The 23345-nt window shown below is 34.4% G+C and overlaps 1 protein-coding gene across 1 annotated transcript in view; it reads left to right on the top strand.

The window, feature by feature from the left end:
* LOC142353474 (uncharacterized) overlaps nucleotides 1-23345 on the top strand; it is a 143067-nt gene that overhangs the window by 57779 nt on the left and 61943 nt on the right. Inside the window, exon 4 of the mRNA XM_075405727.1 lies at nucleotides 108-510. Coding sequence (XP_075261842.1) covers nucleotides 108-510 — 403 coding nt within the window. The remainder of the gene's footprint in view (nucleotides 1-107; nucleotides 511-23345) is intronic.

The raw sequence follows: 23345 nt of genomic DNA, 5'->3' as shown, positions 1-23345 counted from the left end.
AGCATTAAAGAATAAACTTACGGAAGAAAGGACGAGATCTGAGATGTGTTGTGTACTTTTTGAGTTTGGTTTGATATTGCAGAATATTTGGTATTAGTGTATTTTAGTTTGCGAGACTTCCGTGCTTTCAACTTGGCTCCTGAATTGGCCCAGTTGGAGTCGCCAAAGAATACCACTGCTAAGGAAGCACCATCTCATAATGCAGATGAGGGATCAATAGCCTCGACATACAAGTCAGATGTCCTATCATCAAATGCTGCACTCCTACCACCACCAGCCCACTTCCACCAAAGCAATGCGTTAGCTCAGACGGAACAACTTCTGTCCGCCACAGCCAGCTCTCTGCTCCCGACTACAACTGGTGCCAGTGTAGTTGCCGATTCATCCAATTCCTCGGTTGGTGGTGCGGGAGAGTTACCTCCCCTGTCCAGTGGTCTGTTGACTCTCAAGAGCAAATCAGTCGACCTTCTGAGAGACTCCAATCTGCTTAGCGTGCAATGTGTAGACTCGGTGGGCCATTAATTGAGTTGTAAAAAACGGATATTCAGCATGACCCGAGCTCATAATTTCTGATGTCTTTTTTAATAGCCGCCGTCAGCCTCTCAACGGCTATTATTTAGGCGCTCTTCTTTTTCTACAATTCAAAGAATTTTAATTCTACTGAGGCGCTGTCTTTTTTGCGACTCGAAAAGGAGTATCGGTTTTCTTAAGGGTCTTTTTAACCGGAAGTGCTATTTGTTCAGGCGGCGTTTTCTGAGCGAGAGAAGTTTTAAGTTCATGCGTTGTGTTCAGTGATTGACTTTGACTTTGAAAAGAGTTTTGAGATTCGCGCATATAGATGACAGTTTTTAGCCGTGTTTTCGTTCATTTGGCCCCTTTTATTGTAACTTGGTTTTTTGTACAACTAAATTTGATATTTGCCTCATGCTTATGCAACCAACTGAAATCGATACCACAATATTTTGGAGAATTTTTTCATTTTCATTAATTTCCTCATTTTTGGTTTTTTGAGCCGACTTTTTCAAACCAAATCAGTATATATGTCGGTCTCTTTTTGATAATTTTTGAATTGGCAGTCTCTTGTTGTTAGGTGTTTTTTTCTTTACAAAATTGTACTCATAGTAATCCGATTTTGGTGGTTTTTGTCAAAGTTTTCTAAGTTGTTTGTTTGTACTTTGAGTTTATTTGCCATGAAGTCTTTTGGTGCACCATCATTGTTTTTGGTTTGGTTTTTTGCTAATTGAATTGTTTTTGGCAATTACTCTTTAAAATTCAGTCAAATTTTTGAAATTTGAGCTCTTTTCAGTTCTTACTTTGACAGGAAGATGGATATGTAATGTTCCTAATCCTCGATTGCTTAATATTAAAAATGCATGTTTTTGCCTCACTTTTTTCAGTTTGAATTCTAATTAGAGTTTCCAAATTAGTTTTTTGATTTTTCATAAACTGCGAATTATTTTTTTTAAGTCTTTCGCAATGTATGTATTTTCAGCATACTATCATGTTTCGTTCTGACATTCTCCTAACTTCCTAAGAATTATGGTTTCATTCGTCCTGCCCTTAATAAAATGAAAATTATTGATTTGAGTCAACAGTTTTTGTGTTCTTCCTTTGAATTTGTTAGTTTTTAGTTTGCAATTGATTTTCTTTAACATAATTTGGCACAGATTCTGCTAACATAGTTTTACAGTTTATTAGCAACATTCTTTTGCTCTGAATCATCTCAGGGCTCGGTTGTGGGAACATGCGAAGTTTTGCGTTCTGTCTCTTTTGTCTTTTGCGTGACGTTTTTGGATTTGATTAATATTTTGGCCATTGTTTAGTTTTATTGCGTTCTTTGTGATTTAAAGTGTTAACTGATGTTTGTAGTTAAAGCGACAGAGTTTAGTTATTTACTAATTGATTATTGTTTTTATATTGTAAAATAGTGTTTCGATTAAGAACTTAGGGAAAGTGATAAAATTTGTAACAATTTTTGCCCATATCTTGCAGTATTCAAATTTTTCCAAAATAAAGTTTTGTGAGCCTAACATTGCTTGACTTTAGTCGCGTACAAAAAATTCGGCTTGTTTTATGTATAGGAGTTATTGAATTTTTTTTCGTTCAGTTGGTTTTATGGCTTTCTTATTTTTTGAATCAATTTTTCTTGTTTTAGTAGTTAGTTAGAAGGAACCAGTTGATTTAAAAGTCAATTAATTCACGATCATTTAGAATCATTATTCACAGGTTTTATTGGCAGCCGATGATTAATGAAGCTCTTTAATTAACAGCCGCCGTCAGCCTCTCGATGGCTATAATTTAGGAGCTCCCCTTCTTAACAATTCAAAGAATTTGAATTGTATTGGGGCGCTGTCTTTTCTTTTTTAAGATCTGTTCACACATTTTCTTGTTTTTTGAAGTCCAATTGGAGTAGTGATTTTTGTCACGCCGATACAGGCACTGAAGCGATAAAGCGAGTATTTCGCGGCGTGAAATTTTTTCGCTCTAATTTAAAGTAGTGAGAAAACGGTGTTTGAACGAAAATTCGCTTTCTCGCTAGTGGTTTTTTGTTCACATGCGGCAATTTCAATTTGATATTTACTGTTTCTTCAATTTTTTAGACCCTACATCCGTTTTTCTTAATGGTTTTTTCCTAATCATTTCATAGTTCGTTCTAGGCCTAGCTTTTTGTTTAAACCAAATCTCTATCTTGTTATTGGTTTTTGCTCACATGTGGCTTTTTGACCTTGACTTTCCGTTTTTTTGTGATTTTTTTAAAATTGTTTTTCCAAATCTCTCATAGTGCGTTCTAGGACTAGTTTTCTGTTTTTTCAATTGAATTTCTCTAAATTGTACGTCAGGACTTGTCTGCTATATTTTTTGAGTTCGCTTCACCTTTTGATAACGTTTTTTTCGTTTTACATAAGTTACGATTTTTACCTTCGACTTTGACTTACTTCGCTCAATGTTTCAACTGAATGGATTTTAAATTCTTTCTTGCACTGATTTATGCATTGCGGTGAATACAGTCAAAATGAAAAGAGCAAAATAAAAAAAACCTGACAAACCGATAAAGCCCGGTCATTACGTCAAAGTGCATCATTTTATCAAAGTTCATTAGAGCCACCGTTAGCTGATGTTAATATTAGGCTCAATATTTTTCAGTTTAGAATCTGAATTAAGTTTAGTTTAAGAAAGTAACTCAAAATGCAAGCTTTTTTTCTGTTTCTATCCCATTGTGCATCAATGGGATTTTTTCTGTTTCTATCCCATTGTTTTTTTTCTGTTTTTTTCTGTTTCTATCCCATTGTGCATCAACGGCAGCTATTTTCCGGAAATTTGCCGGCTTTGCTTAGATCTTTAGGCTGACTTTTTTTTCAAAAATCTGCATTGGGAAACGTCTTTTTGGTAATTCAAGCACTGAATGCTTTTTTGTAGTGTGCCGTTTTTGTTTTGAAATCTTACTCATGATGATCCGATTTGGCAGTTTTTGTTCAATTTTTCCTAGCATTTTTTTCTTGCCCACCACTAGAAAAACTATTTTCTTGCATATTCAGATAATTACGTTTCATTTTTAAATTGATTAATTTCTTGAGATGGATACTCTGAAATTCAGTTACGAAATTTTAATCTGATTGCAATTTTTAAATTGTTTTTACTTCTTTGAAAAACATATATTTCATGTCTTTGAACTGTTTAAATTTTTTTTATGAAAAGAAAAAAATTTCTGTCTACCTTCAACTTTTTTGATTTTCAATTTTTTTGCCGTCAAAATTCGGTCAAGATTTTTTCATAATTGCCGTTTTAAAAAATTTTGGCGTTTTTGTCGCATTGTTTTTTTGTTTCCAATCTGAGGACTGTTTTCACTTATTAATTGCTCTCGTAGAGAAGCAGTTATTGTAAACCTGTTTTTTTATGCAAAATTTTTGCTTGACCGTTTGGACTTTTCGAGTGACTTTTACGCCTTTGACTTTTTGCTTTTTGCGTGATCTAAATTTATCTCTCAATCACAATTTCAAGCAGCTGAACTCAATTGTGTTGGCAGTTTAATTCCGAAAGTCAAAAGAAAAGTGCGCTGAAACTGGTGCCATTTTTCACTTTACATCTTAATAGTGGTATATGTTAACCCTTAATTTGGTTATTAGAATCTCATTATTGAACTTCTTACTACCATTTAGGATCCCCCGACTGAAGCAGGCTGCAATTGATTGGAGCTCCCACTAGTCGTTCGAGAGCAATTCTTCCGACGTTTGTTTGGTTATGTTTTAGGTCCAGGAGGATGGCTGTTTGATTTTTCGAAACCGGGAGTGCCAATTATATCATTGTTTACTGCCTTCTGTTTTTAGTTTGATGTATAACTTCCAAAAATTGGGAATTAGTCACTTTGTAAGCGCCGTCAGCATCTCAAAGGCTAGTATTTCAGCGCTTTCCCTTTTTAAATTTGCTTTATCTTTTGATCAGGTTTTTTGTTTTACAAAGTCACGATTTTCACGTTTGACTTGTGACCTACTTCATCCACTCCACTGTTTGAACTGAATATGGATTTTAAGTTCTTCCAAGCATCGAATTACGGAAGGTAGTGAATACGGTCTAAGTCAAATGAGCGAAATTAGAAGAAGCGGGGCAGACATAAAGCCCGGTCATTGTTTCATTGTGGATTGGGTTATCAAAGTTCATTAGTGTTTGCTAGCTGACATCAGATTAAGCTCATTAGCTTTCAGTTTTGAAGCTGAATTATGCATAGTTTTAGAATCTTATATTTAGAATCTTCCAAATTAGAACTTTTTTTGACACCGACAAAAAAGGGGGAAAAAATCAGTCGATTTTTCTTTTTCTGTTTAAATTCCGATGTGCATCAAGCGCGTCAACGTCGGAGTTTTTGCGGCAAGGCGATCTGCGCTAAAATTTTATATTTTTACAAGTGTCAGTATTCTCGATTTTCTTGCAACTATCATTCTAGCCTTCGCCTACCTATAGGTTTTTATTCGATCGGCTTTTATTAGCTGTGATTTTAGCCTTGTTTTTTTTCTTTTTTGATTTGCAATTGATTTCGTTCAACAAAATTCAGCGCTAAGAATTTTTAAGCGCCTAAAATTTACAGCCATTTAGAGCACTTTTCGAACTAATGGAAAAATTCTGTCATTTTCTCTTTTTTGTTTCAATCCCGATGTGCGTCAACGGCGGCTATTTTACCGCAGTTTGCCGGCTGTTTTAATTTTTTTGTACTCTGCTAAGCAGAAAATCCATCTAAGTTGCAAAGGCAATTTATGCGAACCCGAGTGCCTCCAGCCGTAAGATAATCTGATTGAGGGAAAAATTTTTGATATTTCGAAAACTGCTGTAGTTACGCGATTGTTTCGGTACAATACATTAAGGCGTCTGTTTTGGAGTGTTGAAGTGAAGTCAAACTTGGAGGTTTGGGAAAATTTTATTGCAGTAGAATTTTTGTGATTTGTTCTCGTAAAGGGCCTTGATTTTTTTTCATTTAAAAGCCGTCGAAGAAATTGGTCTTTCTACGGTTTTGCAAAACTGCAGTATGTTCAAGTCCAAATTACTCGATGGCACGAAAAAAGGGTGATACCGAGATCAGCCGTTCTTTGATGTTCAGTTTTGTCCCTTTATTAAAATGGTTTTCATTAATGGTTTTCCTTTTGATCTAATTTGGCAACGGAAATTGTTCGATTTTCTTTTGGTTCAAAGCGGAACTAATTTATATTTCCTTGTAAAAACTCTTTTGATTGAAGCTGGTTATTATTGGATTTTCTTGCTAAAGATTGGGCAGAATAGCTTATTTATTACCTGAGTGTCTGACGTCAGCTACATCCTTTCCAATCTCTCTGAAATATTTGTTAAGAGGCAGGCAGCGCTTAAAGATTGTGAACAATTTGGTTTTTTGAACAATAAGCTTTGCGTTTTTCAAAAGAATAACCTCACAGTGAATCATTTGAGTTGAATTTTTCAAAACACAAATGTATTTATGATTGATTATTTTCAAACACTACGCTCAGACTTCAGAACACGATTTTTACCATCATGTAGAACTATTTGAACTCAATATTTTTGAATTCGATTTTTTGCCGGCACACCTAATTTAGCTTTTGTCGAACTTCGGTATGCATTAATTGTTTTATCACTTGACATCGTGTTGTTCCAATCTGGTACCAATGGTACTCCCTATAACAATATTATTGCAGTGAGGGTCAATAATATTGGTTCCAATATTGAAAAATTTTGTCATTCTCTCTTTTTTTTAAATCCCGATGTGCGTCAACGGCGGCTATTTTACCTCAGTTTGCCGCCTGTTTTAATTTTTTTTGTACTCTGCTAAGCAGAAAATCCATTTAAGTTGCAAAGGCAATTTATGCGAACCCGAGTGCCTCCAGCCGTAAGTTGTTCTGATTGAGGGAAAAGCTTTTGATATTTGCTGTAGTTACGCGATTGTTTCGGTACAATACATTAAGGCGTCTGTTTTGGAATTTTGAAGTGAAGTCAAACTTGGAGGTTTGGGAAAATTTTATTGCAGTAGAAATTTTGTGATTTGTTCTCGTAAAGGGCCTTGATTTTTTTTTTCATTTAGAAGCCGTCGAAGAAGTTGGTCTTTCTACGGTTTTGCATAACTGCAGTATGTTCAAGTCCAAATTACTCGATGGTACGAAAAAAGGGTGATACCGAGATCAGCCGTTCTTTGATATTCAATTTTGTCCCTTTATTAAAATGGTTTTCATTAATGGTTTTCCTTTTGATCTAATTTGGCAACGGAAATTGTTCGATTTTCTTTTGGTTCAAAGCGGAACTAATTTATATTTCCTTGTAAAAACTCTTTTGATTGAAGCTGGTTATTATTGGATTTTCTTGCTAAAGATTGGGCAGAATAGCTTATTTATTACCTGAGTGTCTGACGTCAGCTACATCCTTTCCAATCTCTCTGAAATATTTGTTAAGAGGCAGGCAGCGCTTAAAGATTGTGAACAATTTGGTTTTTTGAACAATAAGCTTTGCGTTTTTCAAAAGAATAACCTCACAGTGAATCATTTGAGTTGAATTTTTCAAAACACAAATGTATTTATGATTGATTATTTTCAAACACTACGCTCAGACTTCAGAACACGATTTTTGCCATCATGTTGAACTATTTGAACTCGATATTTTTGAATTCGATTTTTTGCCGGCACACCTAATTTAGCTTTTGTCGAACTTCGGTATGCATTAATTGTTTTATCACTTAACATCGTGTTGCTCCAATCTGGTACCAATGGTACTCCCTATAACAATATTATTGCAGTGAGGGTCAATAATATTGGTTCCAATATTGAAAAATTCTGTCATTCTCTCTTTTTTTTTTAAATCCCAATGTGCGTCAACGGCTGCTATTTTACCGCAGTTTGCCGCCTGTTTTAATTTTTTTTGCACTCTGCTAAGCAGAAAATCCATTTAAGTTGCAAAGGCAATTTATGCGAACCCGAGTGCCTCCAGCCGTAAGATGTTCTGATTGAGGGAAAAGCTTTTGATATTTGCTGTAGTTGCGCGATTGTTTCGGTACAATACATTAAGGCGTCTGTTTTGGAATTTTGAAGTGAAGTCAAACTTGGAGGTTTGGGAAAATTTTATTGTAGTAGATATTTTGTGATTTGTTCTCGTAAAGGGCCTTGATTTTTTCATTTAGAAGCCGTCGAAGAAGTTGGGCTTTCTACGGTTTTGCATATCAGCAGTATGTTCCAGTCCAAATTACTCGATGGCACGAAAAAAGGGTGATACCGAGATCAGCCGTTCTTAGATATTCGATTTTGTCCCTTTGTTAAATATGTTTTTATTATTGGTTTTCCTTTTTGATCTAGTTTGGCAACGGAAATTGTTTGATTTTCTTTTGGTTCAAAGCGGAACTAATTTATATTTCCTTGTGAAAACTCTTTTGATTGAAGCTGGTTATTATTGGATTTCCTTGCTAAAGATTGGGCAGAATAACTTATTTATTACCTGAGTGTCTGACGTCAGCTACATCCTTTCCAATCTCTCTGAAATATTTGTTAAGAGGCAGGCAGCATGTAAAGATTGTGAACAATTTGGTTTTTTGAACAATAAGCTTTGCGTTTTTCAAAAGAATAACCTCACAATGAATCATTTGACTGGAGTTGATTTTTTCAAAACACAAATGTATTTATGATTGATTATTTTCAAACACTACGCTCAGACTTCAGAAAACGATTTTTACCATCATGTAGAACTATTTGAACTCGATATTTTTGAATTCGATTTTTTGCCGGCACACCTAATTTAGCTTTTGTCGAACTTCGGTATGCATTAATTGTTTTATCACTTGACATCGTGTTGTTCCAATCTGGTACCAATGGTACTCCCTATAACAATATTATTGCAGGGAGGGTCAATAATTTTGGTTCCAATTTTGTTAGTCATCTGAAAATTTTTTTTACACAGTAGTATTGTCACGCCGAATGAGTATCTTTTCCACTAAGTTTTTCATTGGGAATTCGAGAGTGTCATGCATGCGTGCTCTAATAACACGATGTAAATTAATGGTTTTGATATGTTTGCTGATGAAAAGAAGGAAAGCAGGGTTATGTGGTGTAGAACGCGTTCGTTTAATTACATGCGAGAATTTCACTTTGGTTTGTACGGTTTCTTCAATTTTTTAGACCCTACATCCGTTTTTTTAATGGTTTTTTCCCAATCTTTTCATTGTTCGTTCTAGGCCTAGCTTTTTGTTTAAACTAAATCTCTATCTTGTTATTGGTATTTGCTCATATGTGGCTTTTTGACCTTGATTTTCCGTTTTTTTGTGATTTTTTAAAAATTGTTTTCCCAGATCACTCATAGCGCGATCCAGGTCTAGTTCTTTGTTTATTCAAATAAATTTCTCTGAATTGTACGTCAGGACTTGTCTGCTATATTTCTTGAGTTCGCTTCACTTTTTGACTTTCACGCACTGAGTTATGCATTGAGGCGAATACAGTCAAAGTGAAAAGAGCAAAATAAAAAAAAAACCTGACAAACTGATAAAGCCCGGTCATTACGTCAAAGTGCATTATTTTATCAAAGTTCATTAGAGCCACCGTTAGTGGATGTTAATATTAAGCTCAATATTCTTTATTTTAGAATCTGAAGTAATTTTAGTTTAAGAAAGTAACTGAAAATGCAAGCCAAATTATAACGCTTTTTGACGCTTAAAAATGAAAATGCGTTCAATTTCTATCTTGTTTTTTTTTCTGTTTCTATCCCATTGTTCATCAACGTCCCAACGGCAGTTTGCCAGCTTTGCCAGCAATTTTTTCCGGCAATTTGCCAGCTTTGCTTGGATCTTTAGGCTGACTTTTTTTTCAAAAATCAGTGCATTGGGAAACGTCTTTTTGGCAATTCAAGCACTGAATGCTTTCTTGTAGTGTGCCGTTTTTGTTTTGAAATCTTACTCATGATGATCCGATTTGGAAGTTTTTGTCCTGTTTTTCCTAGCATTTACTGTTCTTGCCTACCACTAGAAAAACTATTTTCTTGCATATTCAGATAATTACGTTTCATTTTTAAATTGAATAATTTCTTGACATGGATACTCTGAAATTCAGTTACAAATTTTTAATCTGAGTGCAATTTTTAAATTGTTTTTACTTCTTTGAAAAAAATTCATTTCATATCTTTGAACTGTTTAAACTTTTTTTCATCAAAAGAGAAAAATTTCTGTGTACCTTCAACGTTTATGATTTTCAATTTTATGCCGTCAAAATTCGGTCAAGATTTTTTTCATAATTGCCGTTTTGAAAAATTTTGTCTTTTTTGTCGCATTGATTTTTGTTTCCACTCAGAGAAGTGTTTTCACTTATTAATTGCTCTCGTAGAGAAGCAGTCATTGTAAACCTGTGTCTTTTTTATGCAAAATTTTTGCTTGACCGTTTGGACTTTTTGAGTTACTTCTCGCCCTTGACTTTTTGCGTTTTGCGTGATCTAAAATTATCTCTCCATCACAATTTCAAGCAGCTGAACTCAATTGTGTTGGCAATTTAATTCTGAAAGTCAAATGAAAAGTGCGCTGAAACTGGTGCCATTTTTCACTTTACATCTTAATAGTGGTATATGTTAACTTCTAATTCGGTTATTTGAATCCCAATATTGAACTTCTTAGTCCCACTTAGGACCCCCCGACTGAAGCAGGCTGCAATTGATTAGAGCTCCCACTAGTCATTCGAGAGCAATTCTTCCGACGTTTGTTCGTTTATGTTTTATCTGTCCAGGAGGATGGCTGTTTGATTTTTCTAAACCAGGAGTACTAATTATTTCATTGTTTACTGCATTCTGTTTTTAGTTTCTTGTATAACTTTATAACTTCCAAAAATTGGGAATTAGTCACTTGATAAACGCCGTCAGCCTATCAAAGGCTATCATTTCAGCACTTTCCCTTTTTTAAATTTATCTTTTGATCACATATTTTGTTTTACATAACGTCACGATTTTCAAGTTGACTTGTGACTTACTTCCTCCACTGTTTGAACTGAATGGGTTTTAAGTTCCTCCACGCATCGGATTACGGAAGGTAGTGAATACAGTCAAAGTCAAATGAGTGAAATTAAAAGAAGCGGGACAAAGCCCGGTCATCGTTTCATACTGCATTGGGTTATAAAAGTTCATTAGTTTGTGCTAGCTGACATCAGTATTAAGCTTATTAGCTTTCAGTTTTGAAGTTGAATTAAGCATAGTTTTAGAAGCTAATGAAACTGCACGCCAAATTAGAACTTTTTTGACACTGGCAAAAAAGGGGAAAAATCAGTCGATTTTTCTTTTTCTGTTTAAATTCCGATGTGCATCAAGCGCGTCAACGGCAGAGTTTTTCCGGCAAGGCGATCTGCGCTAATATTTTATGTTTTTACAAGTGACAGTATTCTCAACTTTCCTGCAACTATCATTCTAGCTAACGTTTTCCGTTTTACATAAGTCACGATTTTCACCTTCGACTTTGACTTACTTCGTTCGCTCAATGTTTCAACTGAATGGATTTTAATTTCTTTCACGCACTGAGTAATCCAATGAGGTGAATACAGTCAAAGTGAAAAGAGCAAAATAAAAAAAACTGACAAACCGATAAAGCCCGGTCATTACGTCAAAGTGCATCATTTTATCAAAGTTCATTAGAGCCACCGTTAGCTCATGTTAATATTAGGCTCAATATTTTTTAGTTTAGAATCTGAAGTAAGTTTAGTTTAAGAAAGTAACTCAAAATGCAAGCCAAATTAGAACGCTTTTTGGCACTTAAAAACGAAAAGGCGGTCAATTTCCATCTCTTGTTTTTTTCTGTTTCTATCCCATTGTGCATCAACGTCTCAACGGCAGCTATTTTCCGGCAATTTGCCGGCTTTGCTTGGATCTTTAGGCTGACTTTTTCTTATCAAAAATGAGTGCATTGGGAAACGTCCTTTGGTAATTCAAGTACTGAATGCTTTTTTGTAGTGTGCCGTTTTTGTTTTGAAATCTTACTCATGATGATCCGATTTGGCAGTTTTTGTCCAATTTTTCCTAGCATTTTTTTTTCTTGCCCACCACTAGAAAAATTATTTTCTTGCATATTCATATAATTACGTTTCATTTTTAAATTGATTAATTTCTTGACATGGATACTCTGAAATTCAGTTACAAAATTTTAATCTGAGTGCAATTTTTAAATTGTTTTTACTTCTTTGAAAAAAATGTATTTCATATCTTTGAACTGTTCATCAAAAGAAAAAAATTTCTGTGTATCTTCAACGTTTTTGATTTTCAATTTTTTTGCCGTCAAAATTCGGTTAAGACTTTTTATAATTGCCGTTTTAAAATTTTTTTAAATGCGACTCTTTTTTGTCGCATTGTTTTTTGTTTCCAATCGGAGAACTGTTTTCACTTATTAATTGCTCTCGTAGAGAAGCAGTTATTGTAAACCTGTGTATTTTTTATGCAAAATTTTTGCTTGACCGTTTGGACTTTTCGATTGACTTTTACGCCCTTGACTTTTTGCGTTTTGCGTGATCTAAAATTATCTCTCAATCACAATTTCAAACAGCTGAACTCAATTGTGTTGGCAATTTAGTTCTGAAAGTCTAATGAAAAGTGCGCTGAAACTGTTGCAATTTTTCACTTTACATCTTAATAGTGGTATATGTTAACCTCTAATTCGGTTATTTGAATCCCAATATTGAACTTCTTAGTCCCATTTAGGACCCCCCGACTGAAGCAGGCTGCAATTGATTAGCTCCCACTATTCGTTCAAGAGCATTTCTTCCGACGTTTGTTCGGTTACGTTTTATCTGTCCAGGAGGATGGCTATTTGATTTTTCTTAACCAGGAGTGCTAATTATTTCATTGTTTACTGCATTCTGTTTTTAGTTTGTTGTATAACTTCCAAAAATTGGGAGTTAGTCACTTGATAAGCGCCGTCAGCCTCTCAATGGCTATTATTTCAGCGCTTTCCTTTTTTAAATTTGCTTTATCTTTTGATCACGTCTTTTGTTTTACAAAGTCACGATTTTCACGTTTGACTTGTGACTTTCTTCATCCACTGTTTGAACTGAATGGGTTTTAAGTTCTTCCACGCATCGAATTACATAAGGTAGAGTATACGGTCAAAGTCAAATGAGCGAAAATAAAAGAAGCGGGACAAAGCCCGGTCATCATTTCATACTGCATTGGGTTATCAAAGTTCATTAGTGTTTGCTAGCTGACATCAGATTAAGCTTATTAGCTTTCAGTTTTGATGCTGAATTAAGTATAGTTTTAGAATTTAATGAAACTGCTCGCCAAATTAGAACTTTTTTTGACACTGGCAAAAAAGGGGAAAAATCAGTCGATTTTTTTCTGTTTAAATTCCGATGTGCATCAAGCGCGTCAACGGCAGAGTTTTTCCGGCAAGGCGATCTGCGCTAATATTTTATGTTTTTACAAGTGACAGTATTCTCAACTTTCCTGCAACTATCATTCTAGCTAACGTTTTCCGTTTTACATAAGTCACGATTTTCACCTTCGACTTTGACTTACTTCGTTCGCTCAATGTTTCAACTGAATGGATTTTAATTTCTTTCACGCACTGAGTTATGCAATGCGGTGAATACAGTCAAAGTGAGAAGAGCAAAATAAAAAAACTGACAAACCGATAAAGCCCGGTCATTACGTCAAAGTGCATCATTTTACCAAAGTTCATTAGAGCCACCGTTAGCTGATGTTAATATTAGGCTCAATATTTTTTAGTTTAGAATCTGAAGTAAGTTTAGTTTAAGAAAGTAACTCAAAATGTCAGCCAAATTAGAACGCTTTTTGGCACTTAAAAACGAAAATGCGGTCAATTTCCATCTCTTGTTTTTTTCTGTTTCTATCCCATTGTGCATCAACGTCTCAACGGCAGCGATTTTCCAGCAATTTGCCGGCTTTGCTTGGATCTTTAGGCTGACTTTTTCTTATCAAAAATGAGTGCATTGGGAAACGTCCTTCGGTAATTCAAGTACTGAATGCTTTTTTGTAGTGTGCCGTTTTTGTTTTGAAATCTTACTCATGATGATCCGATTTGGCAGTTTTTGTCCAATTTTTCCTAGCATTTTTTTCTTGCCCACCACTAGAAAAACTATTTTCTTGCATATTCAGATAATTACGTTTCATTTTTAAATTGATTAATTTCTTGACATGGATACTCTGAAATTCAGTTACGAAATTTTAATCTGAGTGCAATTTTTAAATTGTTTTTACTTCTTTGAAAAAAATGTATTTCATATCTTTGAACTGTTTAAACTTTTTTTCATCAAAAGAAAAAAATTTCTGTGTATCTTCAACGTTTTTGATTTTCAATTTTTTTGCCGTCAAAATTCGGTTAAGACTTTTTATAATTGCCGTTTTAAAAATTTTTTAAATGCGACTCTTTTTTGTCGCATTGTATTTTGTTTCCAATCGGAGAACTGTTTTCACTTATTAATTGCTCTCGTAGAGATGCAGTTATTGTAAACCTGTTATTTTTATGCAAAATTTTGCTTGACCGTTTGGACTTTTCGAATGACTTTTACGCCCTTGACTTTTTGCGTTTTGCATGATCTAAAATTTTCTCTCAATCACAATTTCAAACCGCTGAACTCAATTGTGTTGGCAATTTAGTTCTGAAAGTCTAATGAAAAGTGCGCTGAAACTGTTGCAATTTTTCACTTTACATCTTAATAGTGGTATTTGTTAACCTCTAATTCGGTTATTTGAATCCCAATATTGAACTTCTTAGTCCCATTTAGGACCCCCCGACTGAAGCAGGCTGCAATTGATTAGCTCCCACTAGTCGTTCAAGAGCATTTCTTCCGACGTTTGTTCGGTTACGTTTTATCTGTCCAGGAGGATGGCTATTTGATTTTTCTTAACCAGGAGTGCTAATTATTTCATTGTTTACTGCATTCTGTTTTTAGTTTGTTGTATAACTTCCAAAAATTGGGAGTTAGTCACTTGATAAGCGCCGTCAGCCTGTCAATGGCTATCATTTCAGCGCTTTCCTTTTTTAAATTTGCTTTATCTTTTGATCACGTTTTTTGTTTTACATAAAGTCACGATTTTCACGTTTGACTTGTGACTTACTTCATCCACTGTTTGAACTGAATGGGTTTTAAGTTCTTCCACGCATCGAATTACGTAAGGTAGAGTATACGGTCAAAGTCAAATGAGCGAAAATAAAAGAAGCGGGACAAAGCCCGGTCATCATTTCATACTGCATTGGGTTATCAAAGTTCATTAGTGTTTGCTAGCTGACATCAGATTAAGCTTATTAGCTTTCAGTTTTGATGCTGAATTAAGTATAGTTTTAGAATCTAATGAATCTGCTAGCCAAATTAGAACTTTTTTTGACACCGACAACAAAAGGGGAAAAAAATCAGCCGATTTTTTTTCTGTTTAAATTCCAACGTGCATCAAGCGCGTTAACGGCAGAGTTTTTCCGGCAAGGCGATCTGCGCTAATGTTTTATGTTTTTACAAGTGACAGTATTCTCGACTTTCTTGCAACTATCATTCTAGCTAACGTTATTCGTTTTACATAAGTCACGATTTTCACCTTCGACTTTGACTTACTTCGCTCAATGTTTCAACTGAATGGATTTTAATTTCTTTCACGCACTGAGTAATCCAATGAGGTGAATACAGTCAAAGTGAAAAGAGCAAAATAAAAAAAACTGACAAACCGATAAAGCCCGGTCATTACGTCAAAGTGCATCATTTTATCAAAGTTCATTAGAGCCACCGTTAGCTGATGTCAATATTAGGCTCAATATTTTTCAGTTTAGAATCTGAATTAAGTTTAGTTTAAGAAAGTAACTCAAAATGCCAGCCAAATTAGAACGCTTTTGCACTTAAAAACGAAAATGCGGTCAATTTCCATCTCTTGTTTTTTTTCTGTTTCTATCCCATTGTGCATCAACGTCTCAACGGCAGCGATTTTCCAGCAATTTGCCGGCTTTGCTTGGATCTTTAGGCTGACTTTTTCTTATCAAAAATGAGTGCATTGGGAAACTTCCTTCGGTAATTCAAGTACTGAATGCTTTTTTGTAGTGTGCCGTTTTTGTTTTGAAATCTTACTCATGATGATCCGATTTGGCAGTTTTTGTCCAATTTTTCCTAGCATTTTTTTTCTTGCCCACCACTAGAAAAACTATTTTCTTGCATATTCAGATAATTACGTTTCATTTTTAAATTGATTAATTTCTTGACATGGATACTCTGAAATTCAGTTACGAAATTTTAATCTGAGTGCAATTTTTAAATTGTTTTTACTTCTTTGAAAAAAATGTATTTCATATCTTTGAACTGTTTAAACTTTTTTTCATCAAAAGAAAAAAATTTCTGTGTATCTTCAACGTTTTTGATTTTCAATTTTTTTGCCGTCAAAATTCGGTTAAGACTTTTTATAATTGCCGTTTTAAAAATTTTTTAAATGCGACTCTTTTTTGTCGCATTGTTTTTTGTTTCCAATCGGAGAACTGTTTTCACTTATTAATTGCTCTCGTAGAGATGCAGTTATTGTAAACCTGTTATTTTTATGCAAAATTTTGCTTGACCGTTTGGACTTTTCGAATGACTTTTACGCCCTTGACTTTTTGCGTTTTGCATGATCTAAAATTTTCTCTCAATCACAATTTCAAACAGCTGAACTCAATTGTGTTGGCAATTTAGTTCTGAAAGTCTAATGAAAAGTGCGCTGAAACTGTTGCAATTTTTCACTTTACATCTTAATAGTGGTATTTGTTAACCTCTAATTCGGTTATTTGAATCCCAATATTGAACTTCTTAGTCCCATTTAGGACCCCCCGACTGAAGCAGGCTGCAATTGATTAGCTCCCACTAGTCGTTCAAGAGCATTTCTTCCGACGTTTGTTCGGTTACGTTTTATCTGTCCAGGAGGATGGCTATTTGATTTTTCTTAACCAGGAGTGCTAATTATTTCATTGTTTACTGCATTCTGTTTTTAGTTTGTTGTATAACTTCCAAAAATTGGGAGTTAGTCACTTGATAAGCGCCCTCAGCCTGTCAATGGCTATTATTTCAGCGGTTTCCTTTTTTAAATTTGCTTTATCTTTTGATCACGTTTTTTGTTTTACATAAAGTCACGATTTTCACGTTTGACTTGTGACTTACTTCATCCACTGTTTGAACTGAATGGGTTTTAAGTTCTTCCACGCATCGAATTACGTAAGGTAGAGTATACGGTCAAAGTCAAATGAGCGAAAATAAAAGAAGCGGGACAAAGCCCGGTCATCATTTCATACTGCATTGGGTTATCAAAGTTCATTAGTGTTTGCTAGCTGACATCAGATTAAGCTTATTAGCTTTCAGTTTTGATGCTGAATTAAGTATAGTTTTAGAATCTAATGAATCTGCTAGCCAAATTAGAACTTTTTTTGACACCGACAACAAAAGGGGAAAAAAATCAGCCGATTTTTTTTCTGTTTAAATTCCAACGTGCATCAAGCGCGTTAACGGCAGAGTTTTTCCGGCAAGGCGATCTGCGCTAATGTTTTATGTTTTTACAAGTGACAGTATTCTCGACTTTCTTGCAACTATCATTCTAGCTAACGTTTTTCGTTTTACATAAGCCACGATTTTCACCTTCGACTTTGACTTACTTCGCTCAATGTTTCAACTGAATGGATTTTAATTTCTTTCACGCACTGAGTTATGCAATGCGGTGAATACAGTCAAAGTGAAAAGAGCAAAATAAAAAAAGTGACAAACCGATAAAGCCCGGTCATTACGTCAAAGTGCATCATTTTATCAAAGTTCATTAGAGCCACCGTTAGCTGATGTTAATATTAGGCTCAATATTTTTCAGTTTAGAATCTGAAATAAGTTTAGTTTAAGAAAGTAACTCAAAATGCAAGCCAAATTAGAACGCTTTATGGCACTTAAAAACGAAAATGCGGTCAATTTCCATCTCTGTTTTTTTCTGTTTCTATCCCATTGTGCATCAACGTCTCAACGGCAGCTATTTTCCGGCAATTTGCCGGCTTTGCTTGGATCTTCAGGCTGACTTTTTCTTATCAAAAATGAGTGCATTGGGAAACGTCCTTTGGTAATTCAAGTACTGAATGCTTTTTTGTAGTGTGCCGCTTTGTTTTAAAATCTTACTCATGATGATCCGATTTGGCAGTTTTTGTCCAATTTTTCCTAGCATTTATTGTTCTTGCCCACCACTAGAAAAACTATTTTCTTGCATATTCAGATAATTACGTTTCATTTTTAAATTGATTAATTTCTTGGCATGGATACTCTGAAATTCAGTTACAAAATTTTAATCTGAGTGCAATTTTTAAATTGTTTTTACTTCTTTGAAAAACATATATTTCATATCTTTGAACTGTTAAAATTTTTTTTTATCAAAAGAAAAAAATTTCTGTTTACCTTCAACTTTTTTGATTTTCAATTTTTTTTTGCCGTCAAAATTCGGTCAAGATTTTTTCATAATTGCCGTTTTAAAAAATTTTGACGTTTTGTCGCATTGTTTTTTTGTTTCCAATCTGAGGACTGTTTTCACTTGTTAATTGCTCTCGTAGAGATGCAGTTATTGTAAACCTGTGTTTTTTATGCAAAATTTTTGCTTGACCTTTTGGACTTTTCGAGTGACTTTTACGCCTTTGACTTTTTGCTTTTTGCGTGATCTAAATTTATCTCTCAATCACAATTTCAAGCAGCTGAACTCAATTGTGTTGGCAATTTAATTCCGAAAGTCAAAAGAAAAGTGCGCTGAAACTGGTGCCATTTTTTACTTTACATCTTAATAGTGTTATATGTTAACCCTTAATTTGGTTATTTGAATCTCATTATTGAACTTCTTAGTCCCATTTAGGATCCCCCGACTGAAGCAGGCTGCAATTGACTGGAGCTCCCACTAGTCGTTTGAGAGCAATTCTTCCGACGTTTAATTGGTTGTGTTTTAGGTCCAGGAGGATGGCTATTTGATTTTTCGAAACCGGTAGTGCCAATTATATCATTGTTTACTGCCTTCTGTTTTTAGTTTGTTGTATAACTTCCAAAAATTGGGAATTAGTCACTTTATAAGCGCCGTCAGCATCTCAAAGGCTATTATTTCAGCGCTTTCCCTTTTTAAATTTGCTTTATCTTTTGATCAGGTTTTTTGTTTTACAAAGTCACGATTTTCACGTTTGACTTGTGACTTACTTCATCTACTGTTTGAACTGAATATGGGTTTTAAGTTCTTCCAAGCATCGAATTACGGAAGGTAGTGAATACGGTCTAAGTCAAATGAGCGAAATTAGAAGAAGAGGGGCAGACATAAAGCCCGGTCATTGTTTCATAGTGGATTGGGTTATCAAAGTTCATTAGTGTTTGCTAGCTGACATCAGATTAAGCTCATTAGCTTTCAGTTTTGAAGCTGAATTATGCATAGTTTTAGAATCTTATATTTAGAATCTTCCAAATTAGAACTTTTTTTGACACCGACAAAAAAGGGGGAAAAAATCAGTCGATTTTTCTTTTTTTTTTCTGTTTAAGTTCCGATGTGCATCAAGCGCGTCAACGGCGGAGTTTTTGCGGCAAAGCGATCTGCGCTAAAATTTTATGTTTTTACAAGTGTCAGTATTCTCGATTTTCTTGCAACTATCATTCTAGCCTTCGCCTACCTATAGGTTTTTATTCGATCGGCTTTTATTAGCTGTGATTTTAGCCTTGTTTTTTTCTTTTTTGATTTGCAATTGATTTCGTTCAACAAAATTCAGCGCTAAGAATTTTTAAGCGCCTGAAATTTACACCCATTTAGAGCACTTTTTGAAATAATGGAAAAATTCTGTCATTTTCTCTTTCTTTGTTTCAATCCCGATGTGCGTCAACGGCGGCTATTTTACCGCAGTTTGCCGGCTGTTTTAATTTTTTTGTACTCTGCTAAGCAGAAAATCCATTTAAGTGGCAAAGGCAATTTATGCGAACCCGAGTGCCTCCAGCCGTAAGATGTTCTGATTGAGGGAAAAGCTTTTGATATTTGCTGTAGTTACGCGATTGTTTCGGTACAATACATTAAGGCGTCTGTTTTGGAATTTTGAAGTGAACTCAAACTTGGAGGTTTGGGAAAATTTCATTGTAGTAGATATTTTGTGATTTGTTCTCGTAAAGGGCCTTGATTTTTTTTCATTTAGAAGCCGTCGAAGAAGTTGGGCTTTCTACGATTTTGCATATCTGCAGTATGTTCAAGTCCAAATTACTGGATGGCACGAAAAAAGGGTGATACCGAGATCAGCCGTTCTTAGATATTCGATTTTTTCCCTTTGTTAAAATGGTTTTCATTATTGGTTTTCCTTTTTGATCTAATTTGGCAACGGAAATTGTTTGATTTTCTTTTGGTTCAAAGCGGAACTAATTTATATTTCCTTGTAAAAACTCTTTTGATTGAAGCTGGTTATTATTGGATTTTCTTGCTAAAGATTGGGCAGGATAGCTTATTTATTACCTGAGTGTCTGACGTCAGCTACATCTTTTCCAATCTCTATGAAATATTTGTTAAGAGGCAGGCAGCGCTTAAAGATTGTGAACAATTTGGTTTTTTGAACAATAAGCTTTGCGTTTTTCAAAAGAATAACGTCAGTGAATCATTTGACTGGAGTTGAATTTTTCAAAACACAAATGTATTTATGATTGATTATTTTCAAACACTACGCTCAGACTTCAGAAAACGATTTTTACCATCATGTAGAACTATTTGAACTCGATATTTTTGAATTCGATTTTTTGCCGGCACACCTAATTTAGCTTTTGTCGAACTTCGGTATGCATTAATTGTTTTATCACTTGACATCGTGTTGTTCCAATCTGGTACCAATGGTACTCCCTATAACAATATTATTGCAGGGAGGGTCAATAATATTGGTTCCAATATTGTTAGTCATCTGAAAATTTTTTAATACACAGGAGTATTGTCACTCCCGATGAGTTTATCTTTTCCACTAACTTTTCCATTGGGCTTTCGAGAGTGTCATGCATGCGTGCTCAAATAACATGATGTAAATTAATTGTTTTGATATGTTTAATAGCCGCTCTCATATTCTCAGCCGGCTATTATAGCGCTCCTATTTTTACGACTCGAAGAGGAGTATTGGTTTTCTCTCGGTTTTTTTTACAGGAAGTAGATTTGTTCACGCGGCATTTTGACCTAATAGCGAAAGTGAGAAAAGCTGTCTTGGTGAACAGATTTTCGCTAAGCGAGAGACGTTTTTTGATCATGTGCTGCGTTTAGTGAATCGCTTTTTGAGTTTGAAAAGTAGTTTTTGACTGAATTGCACATATAGATGACCGTTTTTTCGTCTAAGTGGCCCAATTTTTTTTGCTTTTTATGTAGTTTCTTGTAGAAATAAATTTTATTCGATACTATATGAAAATTTCAACCTCGGATGGATATCACAGTGTTTTGGAGAGCCTGAAAATGCGTTTCAAGTTGAAAATTGGCACATAATTCTTGATTTTTTAGTTAATTTTGGCTTTTTTTAGTATTAATTTCTTCATTTTTGGATCTTGTAGTAGTAATTTCTTCATTTTTGGATCTTTTAACCGTCTTTTTGTCAAAAATCAGTTAATATGGAAACTTCTCTTTGATAATTCCTATACTCAACGCCTCTTTCTACCTCGATGTAATTTTGTTTCATAAAATTGTACATATGCTAATCGGATTTTGGTAGTTTTTTTTCCGATTTTCGTCAGTTTTTCGTTTGTGTTTTGGTTGTAATTGCTAGAAATTTTGTTTTCTGCAACATGAGGGACTTTAATTTTGTTTCAATAAAAATTCAATTATTGTTTGGCGTTAAGTTTGGAAAAAACAGTTAAAACTTTTTCATAATTGCAGTCTTAACTTAAAAGTTCTTTGACCATTTTTTTTGCAAAATGTTTCAATGTTTCGTATTTATGAATTCTGGTTTCTCCTTTTTTTGTTCTCTCCAGGAGGATAAATCTTTTTATCGGCTGACTAGTTATCTTTTCTATGTCTTGAATGCTGAACAATGAAATGTATTCGTTTTTCTTTAGTTTTTTCAATTGATTTTCAACTTTCAAAAAATCAATAATGTCTTTTTGTTACGGTGTTCCACATTCTAGTTAGTATCAATCTAACTTTGTCCTGGCACCTACATTTATTTTCAGTATATTGATTTTTTTCAGCTTTTTCTTAGATTTTCGTCATTTCTTTGATTTGCAATTGATTTCATTCAACATAAGGCAGTACTGAGAGTTTGATAGCAAGCTTTTTCCAGAATTTTCACTTATGACTAATTTCTACAGCTTTCTTCCGGCCTTGGTATTAATTTAAACAATTTTTTGCCTTTGAATATTCTTCTGCTGCTTATGTCTTTTCTATGATCAATTTTATTTTTGATTTAGTATGAAATCATGTTGTCTAGATTATGTACAACAAGGAACAGGTTTGTGTTGTTTTTTGTCTTAATCGCAGTGATTAGAAGTGTAATTATAGGTGTTTCCTGATTCTTAAATTTGATGAGCATTCTTTTTTGAAAAGATTTAACTTAGTTTCTAAGATTATTATCTGCCGTTTGCTTTCGCGATCTTTTTCAGATTAGAATCATGAATTATTTGAGGGCTATTGATAACCTTGTCAGGTTTTTCAGAGTATCAGGGTTTTGACCACGTTACTTATTTTGGATTTTTAACGTTACCAAACGTTTTCAATAATATAAAATTTTGCTGCATTTTGTTTCTCTTGTTGACAGTGGTTTAAGTTTCACCAGTTTTTAGAGCACACCTGGGGAGGTAGTGAGTTAATGGTTTAATACAAAAGATAGTAGCTTCCGTTGCAATTACGGTTTCTTTAGTGAAGTTCTGACGCTTGGAGTCGCTTCCGGAATTCTTCCGGCTATGTTTTTTTTTACTTCGTCGAACTTTTTCTCGCCTTACCTTTTTGCCGCTTTTTCAACATTTTGCGTGAAATCTTTTTGACTTCTCTAGGCTAGTTTCACTCTTCTGTCATTCTGCTCAAAGTCCTTTTAAACAGCGGCTGCTCAGCAAAGCAATTCAAAATGAAGAGAGTCAGTATAAAAAAAATCAAAGTCAGAAATAGAAACGGGATAAACCCATAAAGCCCATTTTTAGATGCCCGGTACTTGAACTTTGTTTCTCATAAGTTTTAGTTACTATCTATAATGCTTATTGGTATTCATACTAGACCCTGTAGCCTCTCACTGAGAGACAGAAGTATGTTAACTACAAATAAATCAAAATAAATCGCACCTAAAAATGTTTTTGTACAAAAATCAATTTTTGTTGATATTTTCTTTTTTTTTCAATCCCAATAGAGTTATGGGAATCAACGGTGGCTATTTTCCGGCAATCTGCCGGGTATGTTTGCTGATGAAAAGAAGGAAAGAAGGGTTATGTGGTATAGAACGCGTTCGTTTAATTATCGAATATGAAAGTTCAAATTCAAAGTTTTTGCGGAACTGAACTACTTTACTACTGCAATTTGTTTCTGAACTTTAGGTATGCTCGTATCTGTCTTAATGCTTTTTTTCAGTTAAGATTATTGAAGGGCTGAGTTTCAACATAGGACATGACAATTTAGATTAAGGTTTCGGGAGGACAACATATTAAAATGATTCTAGCCTGAGATTAACTCGCGGCCGACTCAAAACGCCGAGAGCAAATCAACGCTCCATTTTTTTTTGCTTTTTAATAATTGTAATTTGAGGAAAAGCTTTTCAGAGGCGTCTTTGGATGGCTAGCAATCTTAAAATCTTTTTTTTAAAAAAATGGTGCCCTGGATGTCTTCAATGTTTACGGATGACAAATGCATGAGTAGTGTTTATTTTTTTCTTGACTTTAAAGTGAATATTAACATGACGGGTTGGGCGTGGAGTTGTTTTTTTAATCATAAATTGA

The sequence above is a fragment of the Convolutriloba macropyga genome, chromosome 14 (assembly GCF_964194025.1).
Source record: "Convolutriloba macropyga chromosome 14, txConMacr16.3, whole genome shotgun sequence".
NCBI lineage: Eukaryota > Metazoa > Xenacoelomorpha > Acoela > Convolutidae > Convolutriloba > Convolutriloba macropyga.
Note: the sequence above shows the minus strand (reverse complement) of the source record. Positions and strands in the feature narration are given on the sequence as shown.